This window comes from Lagenorhynchus albirostris, chromosome 9 (genome assembly GCF_949774975.1).
Source record: "Lagenorhynchus albirostris chromosome 9, mLagAlb1.1, whole genome shotgun sequence".
NCBI classification, from domain to species: Eukaryota; Metazoa; Chordata; class Mammalia; order Artiodactyla; family Delphinidae; genus Lagenorhynchus; species Lagenorhynchus albirostris.
This window is the reverse complement of record NC_083103.1, coordinates 5,716,900-5,736,031: the sequence shown is the minus strand read 5'-3', so window position 1 is coordinate 5,736,031 and position 19,132 is coordinate 5,716,900. Positions and strand designations below refer to the sequence as shown.

At 51.2% G+C, this 19,132-nt stretch overlaps 1 protein-coding gene across 1 annotated transcript; it reads left to right on the top strand.

The window, feature by feature from the left end:
• Positions 1-8,730: 8,730 nt before the first annotated feature.
• Positions 8,731-9,656, top strand: C9H11orf86 (chromosome 9 C11orf86 homolog). Its single transcript, XM_060157795.1, has 2 exons — positions 8,731-8,994; positions 9,558-9,656. The coding sequence occupies exons 1-2, from the start codon at positions 8,731-8,733 to the stop codon at positions 9,654-9,656; spliced, it is 363 nt and encodes a 120-aa protein (XP_060013778.1).
• The last annotated feature ends 9,476 nt before the right edge of the window (positions 9,657-19,132 follow it).

The following is a 19,132-nucleotide window of genomic DNA, read 5'->3' as shown; positions in this document are numbered from 1 at the left end:
AACCTAACTGTCAACTTTGCCCCAGTTCTATGCTGTGTTCTCCTCCGCTCAAGCCCCTTCATGAACATGCATATACCTTTAGCTTAAAACTTCCCCAATTTTGCTGTTTGGGGAGACACTGCTTTGGAAAAAATCCCCGGTGTTCTCCTTACTTTCTGCAAGTAATAAATCCTTCCTTCTCCTGATCTCTGGATTGGTTGTATCTTTTGGCTCAACACCCACCAAGAGGTGAATCCAGTTTTCGGGGAACATCAGCTGAGTCCTGGCTGGTCCCTGTGAAATCCTGAGTCTGGAGCAGAGGGCAGGTGGCTCCACGCAGGTGGAGGTTCAGGTGAATCCCATGTCAGGTGAATCCCATGTCAACACCACCAGGTGGAGGTCTGAACAAAGAAACTAATTGAGAGCTAAAAGATGGACTGCTGTGAACAAAAGTAGTATGGATTTTGGACAATTAGCTCAGCCACATAAATTAGTTGAAGTTTGGCTAGGAAACAAGACATCTCTCCATCCAGGCTCTGTCCTACCTCCAGGCTGAGTCCTCCAGGAGGACAAAGCTGGGAGGGGTATTCCACCCCAGACAGAGAAAACTGCCCAAGAAAAAGCTGAGATGAGGAGTCCAGTGTGGCTAGAAAAGGCATTGCTCAGCGTGGGCTTCTGTAATACTAGTGACAGGAGCTCCTTGGGATAAGGTACTGATTGGAAACACAGATTCTTGAGCCCCACTCCTCCCCCATGGTTCTTATACATATGAACCACCAACTCAGAGGTCTTAGAATCATCAGCAGAATACCACTTAAGTCTGTCTCTGGTGAATGGAATCCCCTGCATTGCATTGCATTGCTAGTTTTAGAAGCTCTCCAAATTGTTCTAATGTGGGTCAGCGTTGAGACCCACTGAGATTCCTAGAAAAGTTATTACCCAGACTTCCCTGATAAGAGGAATCCCCTGGGACTCTTTAAAAACAAAATGGATTCACGGACCTCAGGCCCCTGTGGATCCTGATTCATGGGGTGGGGCCCAGGAATCTTTCTATTTAATTTATTTATTTTTTAAACAGGCCCCAACTTGTGAAATTGACTCTTGAGGCCCGGGAAGGTTGGGGAACGTGGCTGAGTTTCTGGGAGATGCAAGGGAAGGGGAGGCAGGACAGACAGGCTGAGACCAGCCTGTGGAGGGCCAGCCAGGAGAGGCATAGGCTGGGCAGCAGGGCTCTGTCGGGAGGGAGTGGGCCAGGGGCAGCTGCAGAGCAGCTCAGGGCTCCTGTTAGGCTGGGAGTATGTCTGCCTTATTGCTTCTTAGTAACTGTCACTTTTTGGAAAGTTCTTGGTTTTTGTCTGTTTATCTTCTGTACTCCTGTCCCTTCCCCACACTTGAACATCACCTCTACAAAAGTTGAGTTTGGCACATGGTAGATGCTTAATATATAGTTGGCAAATGAAGGAATGGGAGTCATCAGCCCACACTTAGTGGTCGAAGCTATGGAGTGGATGGGACTGCCCCAGAAGCTGAGCCGAGTCCGATAGGGAGAGGAGTCTGCAGGGTACCACATTTAAGGGGAAGGGGAAAGTTAAGGAGAAGCAGGCACGATCGATGCGATAGGAAGGAGTAAATTCGGAGGAGGGAGGTGTCAACTGGGCCAGGAAGGAAAATGGGGTGGTGGGGACAAATGTGATCCCTTCACTCTGCAGCCCCCTCAGCAGCACCCAATAGAGATACGGTGAAAATGAGGTATTTTCCCCATCCCCAAGCTGCTCCCAGACCAGTGAGGGTACACAGACCTCAAAGCACTCCACTTCAAACAGTGTGGTGCTGTGCTAGAGATAATGGCCAGAGTGCTATGGGAGTCCAAGGAGGGGTCCCTTTCCCCATGAGAGGGGACTTGGAGGGCTTCCTGGAGGAGGGAAAGTCGATAGATACATACATACATACATATATACATACATACATACATGCATAAATCAAGAGTTAATCAGGTAAATACATTGGTAAAAATGGATCCCATACATGGCCCAAGCAAAGCTGGGGGAGGGCATCATGGGGTCAAGGCATGGAGAGGGTCAGTGAGGACAGATTGCTAGTAAGTTCAGGAAGTGCAGCCTGAGAGGGAGCTGTGGGGAAGGCCAAGAGCAGTTGGCGCTGAGAAGGCTTGGGTAAGCAGAAGCATCTGAGTGGATGGGGACTCACAGACAAAGCCATGAACCCTCATACTGTAGCAGTCACTATAAACCCAGAAACAGCCCACCACTCTTGTGTTTACAATTTGGAAGGCCAGGTTTGCCCTGAGGATCTCACAAGGACAACCTAGATTTCCCAGAACCCCTGTCCTGAGATGACACAAGAAAAATCACTTTTTTTTTTAATTAACAAAATTCTGGCAGTTTGAGCTGAGCCGCAGATAGCCTAACTAATGGTGAGACCTCAGGATAAACCCTTATTGATGGAAACACAGGGCAGGGCACTAGGCTGTGATGAACGCACCCACTCACTGACAGAAGAATGGCCATGAAAGCCCTTCTCCGCAGGCTGGGGTTGTGTCTCCATTCTAAGCAGCAGGGGACGCTCACAGTGTGTGATGGGGTGGGGATGGTTCAGGAGTAGCTCTTCTGCTCTTTTTGATATGTTTCCCTCCCCCCACATCCTCGAGGGGTCCAGGCCACTCCACCCAGGCTTTTGGGGTGACTCCTCCATACACAAGCCCATCCCATCATGGAATCTCTACAAGTCGGTCAGACCTTCCACCTGCCAATGTGGGCATTGGTCTAGCAGATCACAGTCTCAGCACTTCCCCAGGTCCATATCAAGGCCTCTGCCCACAGGTTGAGGCAGAGGAGGGTAAGATCCTCCTCCCAGCTCTGAGCTATAGCTCCTCTGGACCTCCCAACATCCCTGGGCAGGTATGCTGTACCCATTTTGCAGGTGTGGACACTGAGGCTCAGAGAAAGGAAATGACTTCCTCTCTGGATCACAGAGCTAGTCAGGGGCAGAGCTGGAACTGGACCTCCAGTCCACTGACCCCCCCAGGCTGTGCTCTTTCTGCTCCACTGGCCACCTTGTTGTGAAAGAGAAGACAAGAATGTTTAGAATTCAGATTTCAAAGGAAGAGCTTTGGTTTGAAATTTGAGTCCTAAGATCACAGTCTTCAGAGGTGGAAGGGCCTTGAGCAATTGTTTCCAAGATTTCCCACAAGAGACAGATCTCCTGGGATGTGATTGTGCAGACAGCTTTTCAGGGCCCTGCCCAGACCTGTATATGCAAGGGGTTTTTGGGGTTTTTTTTTGTTTTTAAACATTAGCTATTTTTTTTTTTTATAAATTTATTTTTTATTTTTGGCTGTGTTGGGTCTTCGTTTCTGTGCCAGGGCTTTCTCTAGTTGCGGCAAGCGGGGGCCACTCTTCATCGCGGTGCACGGGCCTCTCCCATTGCGGAGCACAGGCTCCAGATGCGCAGGCTCAGTAGTTGTGGCTCACGGGCCCAGTTGCTCCGCGGCATGTGGGATCTTCCCAGACCAGGGCTCGAACCCGTGTCCCCTGCACTGGCAGGCAGATTCTCAACCACTGCACCACCAGGGAAGCCCCATGCCAGGGGTTTTGATGGGGCCCAGTGACTGGTGTTTTTTTAACAAAGGAAACCTTGGGGCACCCTGGCTAGACCCGCTCAGGCCCATTTTACCGATGAGGTAATAGGCTCAGACAGGAGAAGGGGCAGACCCACCACTGATAGTCATCAGGTCCTGCATATTTGAAAAAAATGCAAGAGCATCTGCGTTGCCAGTTCTGGGACCCTGCAATTACTGATACACGCTTTGTCTAAACTGAGAACAATCCTCCCCCGATTCCTCAGAGTGCTATCAGGACTGAATACAGGAAGCCCTAAGCACAACGCCTGGCACAGCCTGAGTGCTCAGATCGTGGGAGCTCTTACAATCAATAGCATTATCACTATTTATTGTTCCCTTTGTTTGATTTCTCCAAGTGAAAGTTGACCAAAATCTCTTGCTGAACCTACAGCCTGGCATTCTAGCTTCCTTTGGGAAATGAAAACCAAAACAATGGATCATTGTTCTGAAGTAAAAGAACTAGTTCTGGGCTTCCCTGGTGGCACAGTGGTCGAGAGTCCGCCTGCTGATGCAGGGGACACGGGTTCGTGCCCCGGTCCGGGAAGATCCCACATGCCTCAGAGCGGCTGGGCCCGTGAGCCATGGCCGCTGAGCCTGCGCGTCCAGAGCCTGTGCGTCCGGAGCCTGTGCTCCACAACGGGAGAGGCCACAACAGTGAGAGGCCCGTGTACAGCAAAAAAAAAAAAAAAAAAAAAAAAAGAACTAGTTCCCCCCAAATGTACTGTATTATAAGAGCTGCTCAGGCAAAGATAAATTATTAGTTGAAACACACACACATGAGCCCCTTGCCTCATTGATGGTGGGCATATCATATTTTCAAGGAAAACTCTAGTGGCATTAACCTTAAGCTAATGGTTCTGTCTGATCATCGTGTAGGGTGCATGAAGACCGGGGTGAGGAGTGGGGTCTGGGGGTGGAACACTCATTTGCTGAGGACTCTGTTTGCTGGCCTGACTCTGTGGGGCTGCATTCAAGGCCCACTACTGACGGTGTCTCCTTGGGCAAGTTGCTTCATCCCTCTGAGCTTCTGTTATTTCATCTGAAAAATGGGGCTAAGCTCCAGAGAGTGTGAGGGTGAAATGCAATCACAGAGGTAAGGCTCCTGGAGTGGAGGGCACACCCCATCCCCCTTGTCTCCCAAGCTCAGATTCCTCTTCCAGGCTCCGGAAGGAAGAGCAGGCTTCAGTCTACCTTTCCAGATTTTTCTCCCACCCAAGGGCAACACTTTGTGTTCCCAGGCTTTGGTCACCCACAGGATCCTACCTCTATCTCTACTGCAACAGTCCTCCCTGCCCTCAATGCTGGGCTCCAACACCACCTCCTCCAGGGAGGCTGCCCAGATGCTAACCACCTCCAAGACAGATGGGGGTCTCCCGTTCTCTTCCGTGCACCCTCAGCACTCGGTGTCTGTTTTAAGGTGCCTTGCTTGATGTACATGAGAATCCCTCCTTTTCTGGGGGTGGAGATTCTATCCTGCTCCCCTTGGCCTCACTTCTAGCCTAGACATCATCAAAACAAGATCTTGCCCACAGTGTGTAGGTGTGGATTAATTTCATTGGCTCACTAATAAAAAGTAACATCTGGGGCTTCCCTGGTGGAGCAGTGGTTAAGAATCCACCTGCCAGTGTAGGGCACAGAGGTTCAAGCCCTGGTCCGGGAAGATCCCGCATGCCGCGGAGCAGCTAAGCCCGTGCGCCACAGCTACTAAGCAGCCACCGCAGTGAGAAGCCCGTGCACTGCAACAAAGAGTAGCCCCCGCTCGCCACAACTAGAGAAAGCCTGCACGCAGCAACGGAGACCCAATGCAGCCATATATAAATAAATGAATGAATGAATAAATAAATAAATGGAACATCTGGGCAGCCTGCCCCAGTTTGCAGCCTTCCGTACATCTAAGCCTCACAACAACCTTAAATAGTACCAGTCATTTAAGTCTCAGATCACCTTAGGAAATAAACACTGTGTGTTTCATTAATTTTAAGACGTACATTTCCCCCCCACACTTCAAGCTCTGAAATGGGGCTGCATCTTCCAATGAATGGGCAGTGGATATTCTTTCTTACTGGTGTATAAAATAATGCTATCTTTCTATCGACGTCATCTTAGACTTGATGAAATAAAATATTATCCCCATTTTATAGATGAGTAACTGTAGGCACGTGAGGTTAAGCTGCTCACTCAAAGCACGTAGGTGTCCCATAAACGTGCAAGGCTTTCGGCTCGGGCAGCCTGATGGACTTGGGACCCAGGTCTCACGGGTAAGCTGCCTCCGCGATGACCTGCAAAGATCCTGCCTCCTGGTGTTCACGCCCTTGTGGGTCCCTTCCCTTGGGTGCCGACTGGACCTGGTGACTCGCCTTGGAGGAACAGTGATGGCAAAAGTGATGGGAGGTCACTTCTGAGGTTAAGTTCCCCAAAGACTCTGGCTTCTGCCCGCCTGCCATCTCTCACACTCTCTTGCCGGCTGCAACTGAAGCTAGCCCCCATGATGTGAGTTGCCCTTGGGAACAGCCAACAATCAACAAGAAACTGAGACCCTCACGGCAACAACCTGCGAGGAAGCAGGTCCTGCCAACAATCTTGGAAGCAGATCCACCCCCAGTCAAACCTGGAGGTGACTAACAGCCTTCTGATTGAAGCCTGCAAGGGACCCTGAGCCAGAGGCCCCCGTTAAGCTGTGCCTGGATCCCAGACCCACAGAAACTGTGAGGTTATACATGAGTGCTGCCTTAAGCCACTAAGTTTTGGGGTATTCTGTTACACAGCAATAGACACGTAATAGTCTCCAATATTTAAGCCCAAGCATTTACTATGTCATGTCCTGGGGACAGAGATGAAAGAGATGTTGTCCTAGCCATCAAGGGACACCAGTGTGGCGGGGAAAGGCATCCTGGGGTGACTGCTGCTACTGTGTGTATTGGGTGGGCTAGACAGGGGACTGCCTCCCTAACCCAGGCTGAGGGGTTGGGCAGGCTTCCAGGGGAGCTGTCACCCAGCAGAGTCTGGAAAGGTAAGAACCCTTACCACCACCCCCGGTGACAAAGGCAGGGAGGCAGTGGGGTGGGAAGGAAAAGAACACATATTTTCTCCTGGTCCTCCACAGATTTACGGATCTGGGGAATTGTTGTAAGATTACACGCTTGGCAAGAGGGTATACGGCAGCAACAGGCGTGACACAAGAACGAATGATTCACCCCGACACATCTCAGAGGCCCGTGAGTCATCAGCAAGCCCTTCCCAGCTCAGACTTGGATGAGGGTGAGGATTTGAGTTAACTGTGCTGGAATAAAGGGGTTGAAGACTGTGTAATGGTTTTGTTGCTTTTTAACCAAGGTCAGGGTTGGCACATGGGTCAGGCATTAAACGTGTGGTCAGGGTTGGAATAATGGTCATAATCCACCTCTGGGACAGGCTGGGACAGAGGGTCAGGGTTCCTTTTCTCCATTCTCCTCTTCACACTGGCCCTGCCTTGGCTCCTCTGGCTGGGAGGTGAGCTTGACAGATATTAAGAGATCCTGAACCCAAGGAAGGCCTAGAAATTCTGAGAGAGGAAAAAAAGCAAGACCAGGCGCAGAGGAGTCTGGGGTGAGCCAAGAGTTGCAGCCAGCACTTCCCTGACCCCAGACAGGGCACCTCGTGCGGCACCCCAGACACAGAGGAAGCAGGACGCCCAGCTTCCAGTCCCACCTCTGCCACCAACACCAGGACAGGAGAGCGGAGTGGTTGAAACACGGGCTCTAAAGCCAGTCTGACCAGGGCGGGAGTCCCAGCTCTGCCACTTACTGGGCATGCTTAATCTCTCTGAGCTTCCGTTTGCCCCATCTACAAAGTGGGGATCTATAACATGAAGATAATGATGTACACCTCATAGGACTGTCATGAGGTTTAAACGAAATATAGGCAGGAATTAGCTCCAGAACCAGTAAAAAATAAAAGCTCAAAAAATAGTGATTAAAACCAAAAGGAGTGTGTTTTTGTTTCTCAGATGTGGGAGCTCCCTTTAAACTCTCAAATTCTAGGATTCTGAGGATCGGCTGGCCCAGCCCAAGTACCTTTCTCTTTCCCCTGACTTGGGAGAAAGAGCTGCTGCTGGTAGTCTTGTCTTTAGAGGCGTCCACATTCATGATTTCATTTGATGTTCACAACAACCCATTTTACAGATGAGAAGACTGACCAAGAGGAAAAAGGATTTGCCTCGAATACTGAATGCCACCAGCTCACTTTTACCAAGCCCTTTGCTGGGCATAGCATCATCACATTTAGTCCTCACGACAACACGTGAGTTATCTGTCTCTGTTTTAGACAAGGAAACCAAGGGAGAAGGCACCCAGCATCACGTAGCTGCGGGGGATGGAACCGAGGTTTACCTAGGAGCAGCTGGTCCTCAGAGCCTGAGCGCTTAACCCTATTCTGTGCTGGAAAATTAGGGGCAGAGCTAGGCCTGGAAAAAACCCAAGTCTCCTAACTTCCAGCCTAGAACTATCCTGTTTCTTTTTTCTTTCTTTCTTTTTTGAAATTTCCAATTGTAGCAAAAAAAATACAGAAACATAAAATGTACCATCTTAGCCATTTTTACATGTACAATTCAGTAGCGTTATATACGTTCACATTGTTGTACGACCAACCTCCAGAAGTTTCTCACCTTGCAAAACTGAAACTCTATAGCCATTAAGCAACTTGCCATTCCCCCCAGGCCCTGGCAACCACCATGCTCCCTTCTGTCTCTGTGAATTTGACAGTTCTAGGTTGGAGCTGTCCTATTTCTTAAAAGCCTGTCTCTGTTTTGCTGTTGAGCCATCTGTTCTGTCAACGAAATGAGTCTGGACAGCCAGGACTACAGGAGTTCAGGGGAGGGCAAGATCTTTGGGGTGGGGTGGTCAGGGAAGGCTGCCTGGAGGAGGAAGAGGAGGGCAGGCCACCGAGGTCAAGCATCCCTGAGTCACCCACAACACCACCTCTCCACCCGCCCTTTGGTTTACAACGGCCACCTCAGCAGCACCAACCTTTGTCCCCAAGTGAGCTCCTGTCAGGTGGGTGGAGGCACCAGGCCATCTCAGAAGGCCAGGGGCTCGCCAAGGGGCTGGAGCAGTCCTGTGCCTGCAGCCTCCAGAACCATGGGGACAGGGCTACGCAGCCAGTCCTTGCGAGGACCACGGCCCTCCTATAGCAAGCTCCAGGAGCCCTGCGGGAGGCCCCTGGCAGGCCAACTGCGCCGGGCGCTGAGCCTCAGACAGGGTCGTGAGAAGTCCAGGTCCTCAGACGGAGGCCCAGAAAGGCTGGACGCCCCCGGGCAGGAGCAACTGCCAGGGAGCCTGGGGGACACAGAGCAGCTGATCCAAGCCCAGCAAGAAGGCAGCCAGTGGTGGCAATATCAACAGGTTTGGCTGAGGGCTGGTGGATGGAGGAGGGCTAGAGGGGAGGGGGAGGTCCCCAGGAGCAGGACCCAGGGCAGCAAAGGCTCAGAGGCAGAAATGTATGGGGCTGTAGATCAAAAAGATAACAGAGCTGTCTGGGGAAGGGGCTGGAGAGAGAGATATCCAAGAACTGTATTTCAGGGGGGCCTGAAGGCCTTTGGGATTTATCCCATAGGCACTGGGGAGTCAGGGAAGGTTTTAGAGCAGGTGGGTGATACGGTCAGAGCTGTTACGAGATGATCAATCTGTCAGCGTGCTGGTTGGGTGGATTTTGCTGGAGGCAAGAGATCAGCCAGTACAACTTCCCCAGGGTTACATCTTGTGCTCCCCTCTCCCCCGGAAAAGGGGGTGATCCGGCCCCCCTGGGTGGGAGCTGCCGGCTTCCTCTAGGAGGAAGGGTGGCTAGTGAGCCATGCTTCTGTCTCTGGGGTCTACCACCACCTCGTGGCTGTAGGTGGAACAGCACCTGAAACCCACCACCCAGTCCAGAGACCTGGGCCCTGATCTCGACCCCTCCTGTCTTGCAGAAGATAAGGAGAAGGTGGGAAAGCTTTGTCACCAGCTTCCCCAGCGTGACCCTGAGCCAGTCGGCCTCCCCACAGCCCTCGCTGGGCACCACCAGCTAAGGATGCTAGCAGCGGTGTGGGTCCTCGCTGCACCTGGAGGAGATGGCATGACCTACCCCTTCGTGGCCCTCTGGACTGTGAATGGAGTGACCTCCTCTGCGTGGACTGTTCCCCTTCCTTACGCGGCCCGTTGAGGCCTCTGTCACCAGGACAGAGCTCAGTGAAGCCAGACCCGTGGCTGAGAGCCTCTGGCGCATCACCTGGTCACAGGGCCCCAGCCGCCCTTCTTGCCAGCTGCTAGTGGTGGGCAGGGCATGGGCCTCCCTCCCCGAGGGTGAGCCCATCTCCAGGGCAAGGACTATGTCTTGTCGTGTATTGTCACTGTCCTCACAGCCTCCCCATGAAGGAAACAGAGGAAACCTTCCCTCCCTGTGCGAGAAAAACTGAGGCCCAGAGGCGGGAGGGGATTATTCTCTTTGGCATCTCTGCCCCCGCCCCTACCCAATGCCCAACACTGCGTTGAACACAGGAATAAAAGTTGCTGAACTGAAGTAAATGGTTTTCCTACTGACTAACTCGCCCCCAGTCCTCTCCCAACCCCCTGGGGGCAGGTGGGGTCCAGAGCTTCCCAGATCATGGGGCAGAAGCACCAGGGGCAGGTCCCCAGGAGGCTGGGCGTCTCCTGGCACTTCTCTGGCTCTCCCTGTGCTGATCTCAAGCCGGCGTCAGAGGGCCTGGATCTCACCAGCTCCTTGCCTTTGTGCTCACCCCCATGAGGCAGGACTTACCCAGAGGATGAGAGAGGGCAAGGGGCCCACCCAGGGCCACACAGAGGGGAGGGTGGGACCCTAAAGAGCCTGAGCTCTTTGAGAGACACTGGCACCTCATGTGGGGTCCCTGGGGCTCTCCCAGCTCAAGCAGACCCAAGGTCAAAGGTAAGGGAGCAGGTGCAAGCATCCTGGTGGAGGGTCTGTTCTGGGGTGTTAGGGGGACCTGAGGGCCCAATAGACAAAGGGGAGGTTCCCTATTTCCCCAGAGCCCAGGACCCTGGCAGAGCCATTCAGGAACAGGAGGGGTCCTGGGAAAATTTTTTCCCAGACAGTCACCGGGATGAGACCAGGACAAGACCAGGACGTCTGGCTTGGCACCTAGACTGTGGGAGATCCCTGGAAGCTTCCAACCCAATTAGTCACAAACTTTAGATGCCCCCTGCTCAGCCCCCTCTGCAGTAGCCCCTGCAGTAGCCCCTGCGGTGCCTCTGGGAGATGCTAGGACTCCAGGGAACATAGTTTGAGTCCATGGCTCTGACAAACCCTCTTGATGTCCAGAGCAGGAAACTGAGGCCCAGGAGGGGTCATCCTCTGGGTCTCTGCCCTCCAGGCTCATCCTGGCCTCTTTTGTCCCCAGGGATTCTCCAGCTCATCTCCTTGCTGGTCTCCTTCTACTTGTCACACTCTGTGACAAGTGTGTCCAGTTATAAGCTTTTGTCATCCACAGGATGGCCAGTTCCACAGGGACCTGGCTTGCTCACCACTGGGACCCCAGTGCCTCGCTCGGGGCCTGGCACATAGTAGGTAGTTGTTGAGTGAATGAGGGACTGGCCCAGGGTCAGCTAGTTGATGGCTGAGCTCCACTCGGGTGGAGCCTTTCCTACCTCAGCCTTGTCAGCAACACCATCATCAGGGAGCACATTTCCGGGGCCTCTAGCAGAGGCCTTCGCCAAAACACACACACACACACACACTCTGTTAGCTTGTTTCCAAAGACAGCAGCCGCCATCCCTCCCATGACGCGTGCCCTTTGGCATTGTTGCCACATCTCCCGACAGGAGGGGTATTCTATGTATTCTACTTGCCCTTGAATCTGGGTAAGCCCTGAAACCTGCTTTGACCAATAGAATGCAGTAGAAATAATGTTCTGGGACTTCTGGGCCTAGGCCTTAAGAGACTTTGTACCAATAGCTTCTGTTTCTGCCCGCCTGGAAGCTGGCTGCTGTGTAAAGGAGTCCAGGTGATTCTGCTAGTGTTGGAAGGTGGCACCCAAAGAGATAGGTCCATGTTCTAATCCCCAGAACCTATGAATTTTACCTCATTTGGAAAAAAGTCTTTGCAAGATATAATTATTAAGGATCTTGAGATGAGAAAATCACCTTGGATTACCAGTGGGCTAAACCCAATAACAAGTATCCTGATAAGAGGGACACAAAAAGGGAAAGACACAGAGGAGAAGGCGATGTGAAGTCAGAGCCAGAGATTGGAGTGATGCGGCCGTAAGCCCAGGATGCTAAGGATTGCTGACAGCACCTAGAAGCCAGGAGAGGAAGGAAGGACCCTCCCCTGGAAGCTGCAGAGGGAGCACGGCCCTGCCAGCACCTTGATTTCAGGCTTCTGGCCTCCGGAACCATGAGAGAATACATTTCTGTTGTTTCAAGCTACCAAGTTTCGGGAATTGTTACAGCAGCCCCAGGACATTCAGACAGTGTGTTTGCGGCCAAGCTCGCACCAGGAGAAAGTGGGTGGAAGTGGCATGCCTGCTGCCCCAGGCCAAGGCGTGAAGCCTCCCTGCCCAGCCCTCCATGCTCCCCCTCTTCCCTCACCAGCTGGCCTGATGCAGGGTCAGAGGGGACCCTATCCAAGGCTAGGGGATGGCAGTGGCACTGAAGCAGAGCCCCCCTGCCACCCATTTGGACTGTGATATGGGTGCAAAATAGACCTTCATTGGGTTAAGCCATTGACTTGGGGGCTACTCGTTATAGCCACAAGCCTATGGCAAGTCATCCCACATCAGCATCGTGTGGAAACTCTGAGAGGGCAGGACCATTCACTCACTGCCAACAGCTCACCTGGGACAGTGTCTGCCTCATCGTAGGTGCCCAGGAAGCAGTTGTTGAATTACTGAAACAGAGACCTCAAGGATGAGTAGGAGTTAGCCTGGCCAGGGGAGGGGATGAGTGTTTCAGGTGAGGGAGGGGCCTGGGCAGAGGCCTTGAGGCCAGAGGGAACGCGGTGCATCTGGAGGTGCGGACCATTCGAGTGGGCGAGAGTGCAGCAGAGGCCCCTGGCTCAGCAAACGGTCCCCCTCCCCCGAAGTGCTCTCTCCAAGCTTTGCCCATCCTGGTTTCGTCAGCACGGAAGACTTCACTCTCATGGTGTGGCAGCCCATCAGACCCCAGAGGACATGGCTGATAGCGTGGACACTTGTGGGGGGATGTGGCTCCCCACCGAGGCCTCCCGACATTGGCGGTCAGTGTGGCCCAAGCACAGAGGGGACTCCTACGGAGCAAAAGCCCTGGAGGCTCTGAGTCTATCCACCCTCAGGCCAGTGTCTGCCACAGTTCCTATAAAGACATCCTTGATGAGTCAGTTTCACGCCTCTGTGTTCTCTTTCCACTGCCCACAGAGGACAGAGCCCCCCAGTCCTCTCCCGGGCCGTGGGGTCTCAAGGACTGCTCCTGGGGGTCTCAGAGCCCCGAGCTGGAGGGCCTGATTCCCTTCACCCCGACCCCTGGCTCCATTCTCTGTCCCGCTCCACATCCCGGCCACACACAGCCTCTCTGTGCATGCTTCCAGAAATGGGAGGCTCACTGCTTATCAAGCTCTGATCTCTCGATGTGACCTCTGCCCTCATCGAGCTCACAGTCCTGCTGGAGAGGGTCACAGACAGACAGACAGACAGATGACAGGCTGCTCTGCTACAAAACAGAAGGAGTAAGTGCTCACTGGGCAACGTGGTGAGGCAGATTGAACAGTAGGTGCTGATTCCCAAACCAGTGTGACGCTCTGGGCTTGGCTGGACATCTTCCCCAGCTTCCTGAGGCCTGCAGCCATGCCAGATGGGAAGAGGCTGCGAACAGGTGGAAAAAAATATCCTGCAGGGGAAATGGGGCTGCTCGGCTGCACCAATGGGGAAAGCAACGGGGCGATCAGGGAGCACTGTGTCCCCAGGCACCTTGTGAATTCAGGCTGGAAGGGCCCTCAGGGTCCAATAGATGCAGGCCATTTATGTTACAGATGAGGAAATTGAGGTTCCCGCAGCAAGCAGGAGGCAAGGCTTGGGCTCCCCTCCAGAGCTCCTGCCTCCCCGCTCAGAACTCTCTGCTCACCTGCCCTGTAACCCCCTGATAACCCCCTTCCTCAGGGTCACCAAACTCAGTGAGTCCAGCCAGTCAGGGGGCCAGGGCCGGCCCAGGCCTGGGTATCAAACCTGGGACCCAAGCCCCTATCCAGCAGCTAACTTACTGTGTGACCTTGTGCCAGTCGTTACCCTCCTCCGGTTTTCATTTTCTCCTCTGCAAAATGGGGGCCGTGATCTCTGTGAATTCTCTGGACTGAAAGGCAGGTGAGGTGGCAGGTGTGCAATATCTTTGCAAACTGAGGTGTGCTGTGTCCTGACCGGGAGCGCCACATCGCCCCCCACCCCCATCACCCTCAAGATCAGGCTGAGAGCAAAGGGAGTAAAACTCTGTGGCCGAATGCCCGGGTTCTGCCACTTACTTGCTGGGTGACCTTGGACAAGTTGCTTAACCTCTCTGTGCTTTGGTTTCCTCACCTGTTCAATCGAAATAATAACGGTCCCTCCTCACCCAAGTTAATGCATGGAAAGCACTAAGAACATTTAGCCCTGGGATCTTAGTAGTCAGTTCCAGGACGTTCTCCCTGCATGACCCTTCTCTGAGCCTCAGCAGTCTTTCTCTGGGAAATGGGGGTGTTAATAATAGCACCTGGCTCTAGGTGTCTTAGGGATGAGATGGGCCAAAGCACGCATGCGCTGAGTCCAGGGCCGGCCCACGGAAGCGCCCTATCAATGACAGCCTCGGGAAACCTGGCCCTCAGAGCCTGCCATGTCCTCAGCTCACCTTGGCCGAGCTGGACCTTGGCAGGGTCGCAGGCGTCAGGATCCAGGAAAGTGGGCCCAGCCGCAGACCAGACGGCTGCCCTGGGGCCTCCAAGGGGGTGGTCTCTTTTAGTGCCAATGCTGGAATGGGCGTGGGAGGAAGGCCTCTCTCCTCACCCTACCCCACCCCCTACCGTGGCTGTCACTGAACCCTCCCTGCCCCTACCGGCTGCCAGGCCCTGTCTCCCTTCTCTGAGCTCCAGGCACAAGCAGTCAATTCAACCAACGCTCAGCAAGTCCCAGTCAGAGCCCTGCTCCGTTGAGAACTTCAGAAAGGACGACATGCGTAGCCCTCCAGGCCCCTTGGGGTGACAGCCCTGTTGATGATCCAGTACTCCAGAGCTGGCTAGGGAGCGGAAGTGCCCAGAGAAGGGCAAGCTTAGCTCTTGGAAGGTGGGCATCACAGAAGACTTCCTGAGGAGCGGACAGCAGAGCCGAGTGTGGTTCACCCCGTGAAAGGGCTGGGGAGGGCGTGCCAGGCGGAGGGAGTGGCACGTATGGGACATGGAGACGTGGACCAGCTGGAGCGTTTGGAGATCAAGGCATAACTCAGTTTTGCTGGGGAAAAAATGGGAGTGGGGGAGGTAAGGACAGACAGATAGACAAGGGACAGGGCTCAAAGGACCCGGGACGGCACGTCACCCAAGGATCGCCAGGGAGCCGTGACAGGCTTCTTAGTAGAGGAGGGAGAGAGGTAGCTTAGAGAGATTCCCTGTGACCACTCCAGCACGGAGGATGGGAGTGCCCACTGTGAAGGGAGCAGACCCACTGTGTTCCCACGTTACAAGTGAGAGTCTCAGGGTCGGGGGTGTGGGGAGGGAGTGGCTCAGCTGTGAACAGTATTTACACAGTCAAAACAATGTAACCAATGAATATCTAACCAGAGCTCATGAGGTATTAATAACGACATTGGGAGGGTGGGTGAGGGGTGATCAAGGAGGGCTACATCGTGATCTTTCATAGTAGAAGCCAACAGATAACGTCTACATTTGAAAAACCAAGAAATGCAATGAAAGCGTATTATCTAGGAACACAGAGGTAAATCCCAGAGGAAACACCTCTGGGCTGAAGCCACGTGGGGGAGGGGGCTGCCATGGGGATGGAGTGGGAGAAAGCAAAGGAATGTTAGTTTTCTTCATAAGTTTAGACCATTTTATTTATTTATTTTTAAAATTTTATTTATTTTTGGCTGTGTTCGGTCTTCGTGGCTGTGCGTGGGCTTTCTCCAGTTGCGGCGAGCGGGGGCTACTCTTCATTGTGGTGCGCGGGCTTCTCATTGCAGTGGCCTCTCTTGTTGCAGAGCATGGGCTCTAGGCACGCGAGCTTCGGTAGTTGTGGCACGCGGGCTCGGTAGTTGTGGCGCGAGGGCTTAGTTGCTACGCGGCATGTGAGATCTTCCCGGACCAGGGATTGAACCTGTGTCCCCTGCATTGGCAGGCGGATTCTTAACCACTGCACCACCAGGGAAGTCCCTGGACTGTTTTATGTTTTAAATGAAGTACATTTATTGCTTTGATAATAAAAATGAAATAAAAATAAATTTAATATAGATTTATAAATTATTTCTGAGGATACGATTCCATGGCTGCAAGGATTAGACTTTTGGAAATAAGTCTCTTTGATCAGGGATTGAACCCGGGCCCTCGGCAGTGAAAGTGCAGAGTCCTAACTACTGGATTGTCAGGGAATTCCCGGAAATAAGTCCTTTAAAGTCATTTTAAAAAGCAACACACACACACACACACACACACACACACACACACACACACACACACAAAGCAACACAAGATAATTGGCAAATTTTGAGTATGATCTAGATATTGGATAACAGAATGTCATCACTGTAACATTTCCTGAATTTGATAGTGTGGCATAAGAAATATATATTTGGACTCTGTCCCTAGCTCCTGGCACAGAGCTCCTAAAACTCTTGGAATTTCCTGAGTGATAGAGGTGATAGGAGCATCTTTCATTATTTGCAATAAGCCCCTTTCAACCATACCTGAGTTTATGCTAATAAGGGGATGCTGGGAGGATGGGGACTGGTTGCCAGAGGAACCAATCAGGTGATTAGAGGGTTGGAACTTTCAGCCCCACTTCCTGATATCTGGGGAGTCGAGAGGGGCTGGAGATTGAGTTCCATCACCAAAGGCCAGTGATTTAATCAGGCATGCCTACTTAATGGAACCTTCACAAAAACCCTGAACAATGGGGTTCAGAGAATTTCTGGGTTGGTGAACACATCGAGGTGCTAGGACACTCCCAGAGAGGGCGTGGAAGCTTCCGGCCCTTCTGTATACTTTGCCCTATGCCTCTCTTCCACTTGGCTATTCATCTGCATCCTTTATAATAAACTGGTAAACATAAATATTTCCCTGAGTTCTTTCTAGCAAATTATCAAACTTGAGGCGAGGGACTGGGAACCCCTAATTTATAGCTGGTTGACCAAAAGCACAGGTGACAACCGGCAACTTATGACTGGTGTCCAAAGTGGGAGCAGTCTTGTGGGACTGAGCCCTTAACCTGTGGGGTTTATGCTAACTCTGGGAAGTTAACGTCAGAACTGAATTGTAGGACGCCACCTTGATGTCTGAAGAGCTGGAGAATTGTTTAGTGTGAGGGAAAACCCCACACATTGTGTCAGAAGTACTGTGAAAATAGAAGAATGGTTTTTCTTTTAGATGCTTATGGAAAAGAGTTCTTAGCAGGTTCACCCTGAAATATTTAAGAGTGAAGGGGCTTGATGCTTGAAACCCATTCTCAAATGACTTAGAAAAATATATCTATATATGAAAAGAGCATGAATGATAAAGCAAATGTGGCAAAAACTGGTAAATCAATGAGAGTTCATTGCACTATCCTTGAGACTTTCCAGAGGTTCGAAGTTTTTTTCAAAATAAGAGCTTTAAAAAACTAAAGCGACATGATAGCATCATAAAAGGAGAAGCAACCAGACAGTATATGCCTCCAGACAGGAGAAACAGTACCACTTATGAGATATTCTTGCCCAAAAAAGTCAAGCCTGCATTTATCAGATGCAGTTCTAGATGCAACTCCCAATTTATAAGAACCCCTGGGGATGGAGAATCATGCTGAACTACACCATGGGGCTGCAATCAGCAAATTCTAGACTGCAGTGATCCCTACAGATAAAACAGTCAAGGTTTTTTCAAAAAAATAAATTGCAAGGAAAAAGAAAAAGAGAGGGATGGAGGGGGAAATTCCAGAGTAAAAGAAACCTGACATATTAACCAATCACAGTGTATTAACCCTATTTAGATATTAATTCAAACTATAAAAAAAAGAAAAGATTTATGAAGTATCTGGAACTTTGAATATTGACCAGATTTTGGATATGAGAGATTTGGATATGAGATTTGGATATGAGAGATTTGGATATGAGAGATCTATTCCTTTCTTAAGGGTGAAAATGTTATTATATTAATAAAAGACTCTTCGTCTTTTAGATTACTCTTACCTTTTTTTTTTTGCGGTACGCGGGCCTCTTACTGTTGTGGCCTCTCCCGTTGCGGAGCACAGGCTCCGGACGTGCACGCTCAGCGGCCATGGCTCACGGGCCCAGCCGTTGAAATACGGGCCTCAGTGAGAGGCCGTTGAAATACGGGCCTCAGTGAGAGGCCGTTGAAATACGGGCCTCAGTGAGAGGCCCGTGTACCGCAAAAAAAAAAAAAAAAAAAAAAAAAAAGAATCCACCTGCCAATGCAGGGGACACGGGTTCGAGCCCTGGCCCAGGAAGATCCCACATGCCGTGGAGCAACTAACCCCATGCACCACAACTACTGAGCCCCCGCTTGCCACAACTAGAGAAAGCCCGTGAGCAGCAATGAAGACCCAATGCAGCCAAAAATAAATAAATTAATAAATTTAAAAATAATAATAATAAAATAAATGTAATCTTCGCTACTCTGGGTTAATCACTATTGTTGTTCCCATTTTACAGTTGAGAAAATTGAATCACAGAGAGGTTAAGTAATTTTCCCAAGGTCGCACATGTAGTAAATAGTAGAGCAAGGATTTGAATCCAGGCAGGCTGGTTCTAAATGACAAAAATAACAGCAGAATATATATGTACACACACAAAGTTGTGTGCATATATGTATACAGGAATGTATAAACAAACACCTGATAGAGGTGCTTACTTTCAGAGGGCAGCGTGGGGAAGGGGAGCAGGGGGTTTTCACTCCATCTGTGTAGAAGAGTATTATTTTGATTCTGCAGTTGTTATTGTTTTTTCTTTCATTTTACCCTTCCCTCCAGCCACACCACCACCACCACCACCGGTTCCTGGGAGGGCGAATGCAGGGGAACAAAGAAGTCATTGCTCAGCTTTGGGTTTCAAATTAGACTTTTCAAAATTCAGAACAGAAACAAAACAAGTTTCTCCCCATAGGAGTTTTCTATTGTGGGGCTGTCTGAGGAAGAAGAGGTTTGTTGAGAAATAAAGTGCTGCAGGCCTTGGAGCACTCAGAACAAAAAGTTTTCCTCAGTGGAAAGAGTCAGGGGGTTTCCGTGTATATGTATGTATAACTGAATCGCTTTGCTGTACAGCAGAAATTAACAGAACATTATAAATTAACTAGAATTTAATTAAAAAAAAAAAGAACAACCTGATACACGTGTAT

Excerpts from the sequence above, each read along its gene's own strand:
- C9H11orf86 (XM_060157795.1), top strand. The coding sequence starts at position 8,731 with ATGGGGACAGGGCTACGCAGCCAGTCCTTGCGAGGACCACGGCCCTCC. Across the intron at positions 8,995-9,557 it reads AGTGGTGGCAATATCAACAG|AAGATAAGGAGAAGGTGGGA; the intron begins GTTTGGCTGAGG and ends CCTGTCTTGCAG.